Genomic DNA, 11132 nt, shown 5'->3' on the forward strand with positions numbered 1-11132 from the left:
TCCTCCATGGGAGGCGAAACAAGACGTACTACGGGAGTAGCAAGCAATCCGACGTGGCGGTCAACGCACTAAAATAAAGCGAGCGGCATGCACGCGGTGTGGGTCAACAAAGCAAGGAGATGGAGAAGCGACGGCCGGCGCACTGGCGCGGAGCTCTTCGCGGGGCCTGGAAACGAGCTCCACCTGCCGTCCCGCCCTCCTCCTCCACGCAGCGGCGCGCCCATAAATGGCGCCCCCTCGCCCAGCGCACAGCTCCGATCCTCCCTCCCACTGCTTGCCGTTCCCCCTCCCGACCGATCGAGAGTTCGAGAGACCCAAGCAAGGCATGCAGATGATGGCGCAGCCCAAGCTGACGATCCTGGCCGCGGTAGCGCTGGCCGTGTTGGCCCTCGCCAGCGTCGCTTCCGCCGAGCAGGGCGGCGGCTTCGTGGTCACCGGCCGCGTGTACTGCGATCCCTGCCGCGCGGGGTTCGAGACCAACGTCTCCAAGAGCGTGCCGGGTACGTGTATACTCTATGCAACGCATCCTCGCAGAGATCAGAGATGTCTGCAGCAGTGACAGCAATGGCGGTGGTGCAGGCGCGACGGTGGAGGTTGTCTGCCGCAAGTTCGGCGCGAGCAAGGAGACGCTGAAGGCGGAGGCGACGACGGACGAGTACGGGTGGTACAAGCTGGAGATCGACCAGGACCACCAGGAGGAGATCTGCGAGGCGGTGCTGGCCAAGAGCTCCGACCCGGCCTGCGCCGAGGTCGAGGAGTTCCGCGACCGCGCGCGCGTCCCGCTCACCTCCAACAACGGCATCAAGCAGCAGGGCGTCCGCTACGCCAACCCCATCGCCTTCTTCCGCAAGGACCCGCTCAAGGAGTGCGGCCAGATCCTCAGCAAGTACGACCTCAAGGACGCCACAGAGACGCCATGAAATCGATCATCTGCTGATGCATGCTGCTCGATGACATGACGCACGCACTGCACGTAGGTACAGATCGAGTTCACTGGGGCCCGCCCTTGACGGCCGGGCGCTTCCTTTGGGCCAGCACATACTACGTAGTTACAGCGTGTCCGGCCAGCCGGCGTCGGAGAAGATGCATGCTGAGTGTTTACTGCTGCCATTTGTTTGTTCGGCCTGATCAACTTGCATGCACATATGCTGCTGTTCTTCTTTTATTTTTTTTGTCCTCTCGTCATGTAACCCCTTGATTAAGATGTTCCCAATCGATTTGATCAATGTGACTCGCTCATATATATCTCTCTCCCTTTTTTTTTCAAACTAATGTGACTCTATATTGTTGGCAGAACAACAAGCATGCCATAAAAAAATAGACTAGCACAACATGCATCAGAAGAAAACCAAACGCATTATTACAAAAATTAGCAGTGACATCAACCCTCCTACAACCACAAAGGATGACGATACACAAGATGACGCAGAGCCTGCGCCGCTGCTCGCGGTGGTACTGCGTGATGTGCTCCTTGTGCGACCTAGGCATGCATGGTCGTCCAGTACATGCCGGCGATCTTGAGGATGAGCGCCCGCACCTCCTCCTCGTCCCGCCCGGTGAACTCGGGCCAGGCCGCGGCATGGCGAGCTCGTCCATGAGGTACTCTCGGTAAGGACGCGGTGGTGGTGCGACGGCGTCCGCTTGACGTACTTGCCCTGGGGGCACCGACCACACGCCGTCGTTGTTCGTCGCAAGGAACCTGCACCTGATGCGCCGCCGTCCCGTCAGGATCTGGACCGTGTATCTCCTGACCTGTACGGCCACGCACGTTTGATGATGCGTAGGATTCTTGTTCGGGTTGCTCGATCATCGTCTTGCGACTCGTGCCTATCCATTGATAGTAATTCTTATTGGCACTCCTGCTGTGTTATAATAAGCAAGAGGATATTAACACAACATGAGGTGTTTATAATGAGCACGAGGAAGGATACAAGAGTGTTTGTACGGTGTTATGCAAAAAAAAAAGGTGAAAGTATTAACAATAATCGTATATTATAACATGGTGCACAATTAATCAGCTAGTTAATTGACACCTTTTTTTGCGTCGTGCATCAAAATAATGTTAGGTAACGGGCGAAGCAATCGCAAGATAGCATGCTTTTTTAGTTTCCCTTATTACAAACAGATATCATAGGACGATGATTATTCCCTCCAATCACAAAAGGGTGTCGCTTTAGGCATTGGTTAGTGCACTACTATAATCACTAAATAACAAGTGCGAAATGAATGTGAATATTGAAAAATAGCAATAATACTTTGAGAATACAAAATTCTACCAAGATCGAGTTCAGTCGGAACATTACAAAATTGGCGGTTAAATTTTGGGCGTGATGGCTTCAAACCCGGAGACGTTGTTTTGTGATTGGGTTGGGGATAGAAGATTTATTTGTTTTAGAAAGGTAAAAAGATTGGTGCACGGAAACTAATCGGGGGATGGTGATCGAGGCTCCTGATCGCCGGAACGGCACGAGACAAAGCCAAGCAGCTAGCAAGCGGTTGCGTGTAAAAAGTTGATTGCACACCGTGAAATATATATATGCCAAAAGCTGAGGGATTAATCCTGTATTTACATCAGAGGGCTGGTCGGACTTGAATCGCTATGGTAGTTTGGGCGTGGAGATTCCAGCTGCTACTTGCCGGCGCCGAGCAACCTCCCTTCCAACCCTCCTCCCCTTCCACGCTGCATAAATAGCCAACTCCTCCCTTGCTTGAAGCTTCCATTCCAAACCGTCCATCGCTCTCGATCCACACGCGCTCCTCTGCACATAGCCAGAGTCGCACGTGCTCCGATAAGAGGTGAGAAGGTGAGGTCGTCGTCTATGGCCTCCGCCGATGAGATCGAGGGGAGGGCGACTTCCCCCGCGACCCTCGCCAACTGTGGAGATCTCGATGTCATGAACCAGGAGCTCACCGCTGTGCGACCACCACCACATGCCCCTTTGCTCCTACCAACTCGTCCCGCTGGTGGAGATCTTCATGATGGTCGCCGCTACCATCTTCGTGGTCATCATCGGCGCAGTCGGCGTGGCCTTGACACTTCTTTGTTGACATTTGCCAGTGAAAAAAGATATCTTGCTGGTGCGGCCAAATCACGCCTATCTTATGAGGAACTTGAGTGAAAAAGCTAATCTTTAATCTCATGCCAAGTCACTATACTTGAAATCGCGCCGCATGGTGCTCATGCCAGTAAACGACAATACTGACTACATGCGTGTAGGAGGCGGAAAGCACTGGAGCTTACTGGTCATCCACATAGCTAAGGACCACTCTAGCTGCCACTTTGTCCACCATGACAGTGTGAGTAGTGGCCTCAACTATACTGTTGCCGTGAAATATGCTAATGCGCTCCAGCAAGTCCTCCCAAAGGCTCCGCCAGTTATCAAGGCACACACCCCTAAGCAACTGAATGGGTCTGATTGTGGCCTCTGTGTCTTGGCTCTAAGCAAGGTCACATGCACTTGGTGGATCAAATAAGGGCGGTCTGGGATAAGCAATTGTTGGGTGGAGGAGATCAACTTAAAAATCACTAGGCACACTTTTGCAGATATGAGGGAGAAATTGAGGCAGAACTTGATGGAAGAAATGCGAGCTCTTGCCCTTGCCACAGCTATTGTTGCTGCTCTTGACCTTGCAACAGCTACAACTGCTGCTCCTGACCTTGCAACACCAAGTCAGCTTCAGGACCTTCTACAGATCTAGCTACTCAGCTTCCTGCTGCTTCTCTCAAGCTTAAGTGCAAAGTGCAAGGCCGATTGGTGGAGCTGTTCTGCAAGGACCCCCGTTGTCTCCATTTATGCTATATTTTCTCCCTCATATCTGTAAAAGTGTGCATTGCTATAAAGTATGTATTGCCCGATGGTGGGAATCTTCGTGAGGATCATAAACTAAAGTATGCATTGCTCTAAAGTATGCATTTCTTCAGGACCTCAATTGTCTCAATTTATGGTGGGGAAATGGAAAACCCAAAGCTAGTGGTTGCGCTCTAATAGAACTTGGTATATATATTTTAGGTCTGGCCACATTTTTTTTCAATGTTTTCGTCACAATTACTATCATGTTGTGCTATTAAATATATCCCTGGATATGCTGATTAAAAATAGAACAACTAATTTCTCTCCTTTCTCTTTCTCACCCAAGGTTTGATGAAATCTGATTGTTTACTAGAAGTGGTACCCATCTAAATATCAACTTTTATGTTCACACATCAAAAGCCTACTAACACACAAGTCATACGAATTATTATTACTCCTAGAGTGATTAGGTTACTCGATGAGGTATACATTGCTCAAGTGGTAAATAATTGCTCAAGTTTAGCAACATGCCATAAACATCTACCTTAACTTACACAATAACCATCGCGAGTGTGAATTCCGGTAAAAAAACATACACCACAGTTCATGGGATCCACGACTTAGCTACAATGATAACTTAAGGGATTGTTGGGTGATCGAAAATCCTACAACATAGAGAGCTCTACCGCCATGGAAGGCTCCAAGCTTAAGAGAAGGAAGAGAAGAGATGGAATGACTGCAAGAGATTCTCATGTGTATGTGAGATGAATACAAGAATGGGCCTCTAGCGCTTTGGCCCCATGGGGCTCTTTTATTTATGGGGAGAATATCAATACCATCTTTATCCTTCAGATATTTTTTGGATGCCCATAGATATTTAAAAAACATAAGGTATTGAGAAATCCAAGGTTCAAACCCAATCGACTAACTCCTCCCCACAGAGACTAGCCAGCTAAACTAATGCAGCTTCTCGACATAGACAATTACAAAGAATAAGAGTGCACCTTTAAATTACTATTCATATATTTATTATATATTTACTAGTTCATCAATCCATTCTTCATACATGATTGAAATTTTGAGATAAGTAAGTATTAGAAACTTATGGAAAAACTAGAACTTATAGCTAATAATAAACATTGATAACATCTCTATATGCACACATACTTAATTTTTAGTGAGTTTACCTATACACTTTTTCATCAGCATTTAGAGTTTTTTTTCTACTTTGTATGACACCTCTCTATATGTGCTTGACATGTGTTTATTTGAACTCTTGGATCTATATGTCTAACAAGAAATAGGTATTCTTATCACTTCTTCCATACTTGTATACATGGTGTAGATGGTAAGACACATGATGCCCTCAGGGTAGAGCAAGAAACTTGACTTCTTCCATACTTGTATATAGTTTTCTATGTTTAGTAGAATTTTTAAATTTCGGAAATGCTACGTCCGATACGGACGCCCAGCAGCGGGAGACCACGTGATCATTTTGGGTCCACATGTAGGTTCTGTAGCTCCTCCTTATTTCTTACAGCAGGAGGAGGAAGGCCATTTAGCGCGCGCGCTCTCTCCCTCTCTCTCTGCTGCTTCCGTTGACTAGAGCATTTTATCTCATCTTCTCTTCATATCAAATCTAGCGGAGAGAGGCAGAGGCTGATAGGGCCTGGTGGAGCCCCGCTCGGTGGAGGTCGTCCCTCTCATGGAGCCTGCGAGCAAGAGATGCAAGGTGAGGCAACAAGGGAGCGTTGCCCCGGCGATTAGACGTTCGGTTATGCGTCAAGCTCCCATGGCAGCTAGTGAGTGGCGTCAATGCGGAGGCAGCGGCGCTGGCGGCATCCTCCTCGATGAAGGATGAAGGATATGACGAAGCTCCTACTCCGTGCTCCATCCTTAGCCTTAAGCTCTCACATCACCTTGGTTCGTGCTTACCAATGGCCATACAAGGAGCATAGATTTAAAGATAATTCTCCTAGACGGCCATGTTGCATTAGGTACCACATGGTGTTGCAGTAGAGATTTTTGAATGTTGCAAGTGCTATAGATGTGCGCGAGTGTTGCAGATGAATGTATCTTGTGATGGTGCCTGATTGATTTTTTGAGATGTATAAATGTTGCAACAGTTGGATTTTAATATTTCATCTGTTGATTTTTCATGTTGCAATGTTTGTCCTGTACAAGCTCAATCTCAACCTATCATAACCTACCATATGATGATTTGTTTGGAAATATCGCTTGAAACATGTGTTTCGATGTTGCGGTTGGAATTTTTCCTCATTGAGCAAATTTTTTCGCATATTTTTTAACGTTGCACCCATAAATTTTCGATGTTGCAGATATTTTGTTTTAATGTTGCGATTGAGCGTCCAATAAAAAAATTCATATCGGACGTCCGTGCGCTAGCAGCGTCGTTTAAATTTTTGTCGAGCCCTAGCCCTGCACGCCCCTTCCTCTACCCTTGCATGACATATACCGTAGTTTAACATTTAAAAATAGATAATTTAGAATTATATTTATTTGTACTTTAAGATACTTTCTAGATCCCTTTAGCAGGGCTCTCTCGCCGGCTTCTAATGAAACCCTGCCAAAGGGTTTCGAGCAAAACAGTTCCACCGAAGGAGTCCCGGAATCCCCACTCTCTGGAGCATATCGTTGGAGAGGGAGCTAAAAAATGGCTGCCCGCGGCTCCATCTCAATTGCTGGGCCCGAGTTCCCAATTTGACCCCTCCATGGCGGGCAAGACGGACCTGGAGGCGTGGAGGAGCAGACGCCAGCGTAGGGGAGAACGCGCGGCCGGAGGGCGCCGGAATTAGGGGAGCAGGCGCACGCGGGGGGTGCCACCGGCATGGGGAGGAAGCGAGGCCAGAGGGCGCTGGAGAGACCGGAACGGGAGGAGTGGGCGTGGGTGCGGTGGGGCCGAACGACGCTGGTGGCGCGAGATTGTATAATTGGAGGTTTAAAATAAGGTTTCAATAAATTACACTAATAGTATGATTGTATTGACACATAAGGACTATAGCAGTTGTCCTTCCTGACTTCCGAGTGATGCAGAGGTGTTTCCCTAGCAGGTTGGAGTAGCAGGGGTCCAGGGCTTAGGTACAAGCGGCAGGCCGGACTTGATGTGCACGGAGATCCCGCTCATCTCGGTCATATCCACGGCCGACGACCCGGTCCCGCCGGCGGACTCCCAATCGAAATGGTACATCAAGCTCGCCAGCGCCATCTCGATACTCGCCTCGGCCAACCCGAGGCCGGGGCACCCCCTCCTGCCGGCGCCGAAGGGCACCAGCTCGAAGTGCTGCCCCCTGAAGTCCACGGCGCTGCTGGAGAACCTCTCCGGCAGAAACTCCTCGGCGTCCTCCCACGTCGCGGGGTCCCGGCCGATGGCCCACGCGTTGATCACCACGCGCGTGCGCGCCGGGACGTGGTAGCCCAGGATCTCGGCGTCCGCCGGCGGCTCCCGGGGCACAAGCAGAGCGACCGGCGCGTGCAGCCGGAGCGTTTCCTTGACCACGGCCTTGAGGTAGCGCAGCTCGGCGAAATGGCCCTCGTCGACGCTTCCGGTGGAGCCGACCGCCGCGCGGATCTCGTCCTGGAGCTTGCGCATGGCGCGCGGGTGGGTGACGAGCTCCGCCATGGCCCATTCCATCACCGTGCTGGTGGTGTCCGTGCCCGCGGCGAACATGTCCTGCCCACGGTGATACACCAAAGAGATCGATCAGCTGCTGACGGCTGAACATTCATTTGAGTAAATGAGAAGGCAATATGGATGGATCGATACTTGTACCAATATAATTGCCTTGATTTCGTTGGTCTCGAGCTGGAAGCCGTACTCTTGGTCGTGCTTGTGCACGTCCAGCAACACGTCCACGAAGTCCCAGTGCTCGCCGTCGATGCCGTCATCCCCGTTCTTAGGTCGCCGCCGGCGGTGGTCATCGATCACCTTGTCGAGTAAGGCGTCGAGCGCCTCGAACGTCCGCCTAATCTTCCCCTCTAGCCCGCGCGCGGCGTCCACCCATCCCAGCCACGGCAGGAGCTCCCCCAGCGGCTCCATCCCGATCAGCGTCTGGAAGTCGGTGAAGACCTTCCTCTGCTCACGTCCCCGGTCGCCGCCGTCGAACAGGCCGCGCGCGCTCTCGTCGCCGAACGCGGCGCGCGACACGACGGCGTTGGCGTACTCGGTGAGGAGCTCGCTCAGACCGACGACGACGGCCGCTCCGTCCTCGTCGCCCTTGGCGCGGACGCGGCCGACCAGCGCGGCGGCCTCCTGCTCCCTGACGCGGCGGAAGGACTGGACGCGGCGCGCGCTGAGGAGGTGCACGACGCAGACGCGGCGCGCCTGGCGCCAGTACTCGCCGTAGGGCGCGAAGGCGACGTCGCGGGAGCCGTAGAGGAGGCGGTCGGCCATGGCGCTCCTGGGCCGGTTCGCGAAGGCCCGGTCGCGCGCCCGCATCACCTCCTCGGCGCCCGCCGCCGAGGACACCACCACGGTGGGCACGCGGCCGAGCCGGAGCAGCATGACGGGCCCGTGCGCCCGCGCCAGGGACCGGAGCGCGCGGTGCGGCAGCGAGCCCAGGAGGTGGAGGTGGCCGAGCAGCGGGAGCCCACGCGGCGACGGCGGCAGCCTCCGCCGTCGTGCATCGCCGCCGCCACCATTGCCGGCAAGGAGGATGAGGAGATAGGAGAGCGGCAGCACGACGAGGACGGTGAGCAGGAGGGCGACGGGTGCAACCTGTGAGAGGGCCATGTGATGTGTGCACTGCTCTCGGCGGCAGGGAGTCAAGTTACGATGGCCACATACCTGACATCCATCTCCCCTTTTGATGCCTCGTGGTTAGAGATGATGACCGGCGTTGACGACGTGGTTTCCCGGCCTTGCAACCTGAGTGCCGACGTGAATGCCTCGTGGTTAGAGATGATGACCGGCGTTGACGACGTGGTTTCCCTTGCAACCTGAGTGCCGACGTGTCGAATTGAGGTTTAAGGTCTGGTTGGGTTTCTTTGCTTATTTTTAGCACCGTGTTTAGATACTAATTAGAAGTATTAAATGTAGACTACTTATAAAACCCATTACATAAGTGGAGGCTAAACGGCGAGACGAATCTATTAAGTCTAATTAGACCATGATTTGACAATGTGTTGCTACAGTAAATATTTGCTAATGATAGATTAATTAGGCTTAATTAGGCTTAATAGATTCGTCTCGCCGTTTAGCCTCCACTTATGTAATGAGTTTTGTAAATAGTCTATGTTTAATACTCTTAATTATTATCTAAACATTCGATGTGACACGTGCTAAAAATAAGCAAAAGTAACCAAACAGGCCCTTAATTTGGAAACTCCGATCCCTCGATGATCCGGGACTTTTCACTAGCTAGGTAATCCATGGGATCATCTTAGTTCTTAGTGGGGATTTTTCCATCCCTAAATTTTGCTCCCCCTTATTTCCAAAGGAAAAAGCTATATGTTGCCTGGGTGATTCACGAGCTCCCATCACCTAAGGGGATGTTTGGTAAAACTTTAGTACCTATCACATCGGATGTTTGAATATTAATTAGGAGTATTAAATATAGTCTAATTACAAAACGAATTACACAGGTGGAGTCTAATTTGCGAGAATCTACTAAGTCTAATTAGTCCATGATTTGACAATGTGGTGCTATAGTAAACATTTGCTAATGATGGATTAATTAGGCTTAATAGATTCATCTCGCAAATTAGTATTGAGGTTCTACAGTTAGTTTTATAATTAAGGGGTATTTGGATACACCCTTCTAAACTTTAGTACCTGTCACATCGGATGTTTGGATACTAATTAGGAGTATTAAATATAGTCTAATTGCAAAACTAATTGCACAGATGGAGTCTAATTCGCGAGATAAATCTATTAAGCCCAATTAGTCCATGATTTGACAATGTGGTGCTACAGTAACCATTTACTAATGAATGATGGATTAATTAGGTTTAATAGATTGGTCTCGCAAATTAGTATAGAGGTTCTGCGGTTAGTTTTATAATTAGCTCATGTTTAGTCCTCCTAATTAGCGTCCGAATATCTGATGTGACCCTCCTAAAGTTTAGAAACTCATATCCAAACAGGGGGACGAATCTATTGAGCCTAATTAATAAGCAATTTACCGTGACATTGTAATTTCAATTTGTATATTGCGTAATTTTAAATCTGTGTAAATTTGCATGTTGTTTATTTGAAATCTGATTAATATTTTTTGCATTTGAGGTGTTTCTTACAGTTAAAAATAATTTGTTATCTGACTGACTATAGCAAAAATTTGTTTAAGTTTATAATTTTGCCTTTTGCATTTTATTTTTCCTTCTCTTTTCTGCATCAGTTTATTTTTCATATGCTCATTACAGTTTGTTTCCTGATCAGGATCTTAAGAAGCAGATCTATTTACAGCACCTAAATTTTTCTCTCTTCAAAACAGGATATTATCCAACTTTAAATCACCCAGGTGATTGTGACCATAGTAACACCCGGGTGACGGGTAGACAGTCCCTTTCCGAAAGGTGCCTGAGGTGGCGCATGCAGGCGTGCACGCTTGGGAAGTTTGACAAACAATTCAATGGAGTCTCAACTAAAGCTCCGACTCCTGAACAACAATACATTGTGGACCTCGCGGTGCATGGAAGGAGACAAAAGCTTCCTCTCCGCACCGGCTATGATGCAATGAGCGGTCTAGGCCGAAAGGGTGAAGCAAATATCTAAACGGTAAAAATCAGAAATACTCCTTCGTTCCCAATTATATGTCGTTTTGGTTTTTAAATTCGTAGATTTTGTTATGCACTTATTTATATATATATATCTTATATCTATATGTATAATAATATCTATACATTAAAAAATCTGGATGGAGTATCTAATATTATCGGTAACATCAAAGTCTAGCCGCTGAGATTTTGCACCCAGACCTCAACTCACCGAGTAATAAGTGATATATCATTACGTTGATAATAATGTCAACCACAATATCACCCCCAAGTTGCCATTTGAGCAACAAGCAATGACATACCTAGCAAATAGTTGAACGAAGTCTCCGATGGGAGTGGGAGGTCGGGGTGGACGCACTCGCCGTTTTTTTCTTTTTTTCCCTCCCTAATAACTTTTGTTCTTGATTTATTCCAAAATATTTTTTATTCTTTTTTCTGAATTTGTATTTTAATATTATTTGTTCATTAGAATTTTCTGTTTCAAGGTCTGAATGTAATGTTTCTCTCACACTTCTTTCCCTAATTTTTGTTATGGTTTCTTTCATAAGTTTTTAATATAAACTTTTGATTTTTCTTTCCAGCAAAGCTTACAAATTTGTTCTTGGAAAT

The 11132-nt window shown here is 48.6% G+C and overlaps 2 protein-coding genes across 2 annotated transcripts; one reads left to right on the plus strand and one right to left on the minus strand.

Annotated features, from left to right (window-relative positions):
* Positions 1–60: 60 nt before the first annotated feature.
* LOC117859059 (pollen allergen Phl p 11) lies at positions 61–1223 on the plus strand. Its single transcript, XM_034742235.2, has 2 exons — positions 61–500; positions 580–1223. Exons 1-2 carry the CDS (start codon positions 227–229, stop codon positions 918–920), a joined length of 615 nt encoding a protein of 204 aa, XP_034598126.1. The 5' UTR covers positions 61–226; the 3' UTR covers positions 921–1223.
* Positions 1224–6734: 5511 nt separating this feature from the next.
* On the minus strand, positions 6735–8680 carry LOC117855519 (cytochrome P450 71A1). The gene is made up of 2 exons (XM_034737896.2): positions 7582–8680; positions 6735–7482 (listed from the first exon to the last, which is right to left on the minus strand). Exons 1-2 carry the CDS (start codon positions 8539–8541, stop codon positions 6856–6858), a joined length of 1587 nt encoding a protein of 528 aa, XP_034593787.1. The 5' UTR covers positions 8542–8680; the 3' UTR covers positions 6735–6855.
* Positions 8681–11132: the final 2452 nt, after the last annotated feature.

This window comes from Setaria viridis, chromosome 5 (assembly GCF_005286985.2).
Source record: "Setaria viridis chromosome 5, Setaria_viridis_v4.0, whole genome shotgun sequence".
NCBI lineage: Eukaryota > Viridiplantae > Streptophyta > Magnoliopsida > Poales > Poaceae > Setaria > Setaria viridis.

What these genes read in the sequence shown, in the direction of transcription:
- LOC117855519 (XM_034737896.2), bottom strand. Translation starts at nt 8,541, where the DNA reads ATGGCCCTCTCACAGGTTGCACCCGTCGCCCTCCTGCTCACCGTCCTC. An exon ending in AAATCAAGGCAATTATATTG is followed by an intron (nt 7,483 to 7,581) that starts GTACAAGTATCG and finishes CACCGTGGGCAG; the next exon opens with GACATGTTCGCCGCGGGCAC.
- LOC117859059 (XM_034742235.2), top strand. Translation starts at nt 227, where the DNA reads ATGGCGCCCCCTCGCCCAGCGCACAGCTCCGATCCTCCCTCCCACTGC. An exon ending in CGTCTCCAAGAGCGTGCCGG is followed by an intron (nt 501 to 579) that starts GTACGTGTATAC and finishes GCGGTGGTGCAG; the next exon opens with GCGCGACGGTGGAGGTTGTC.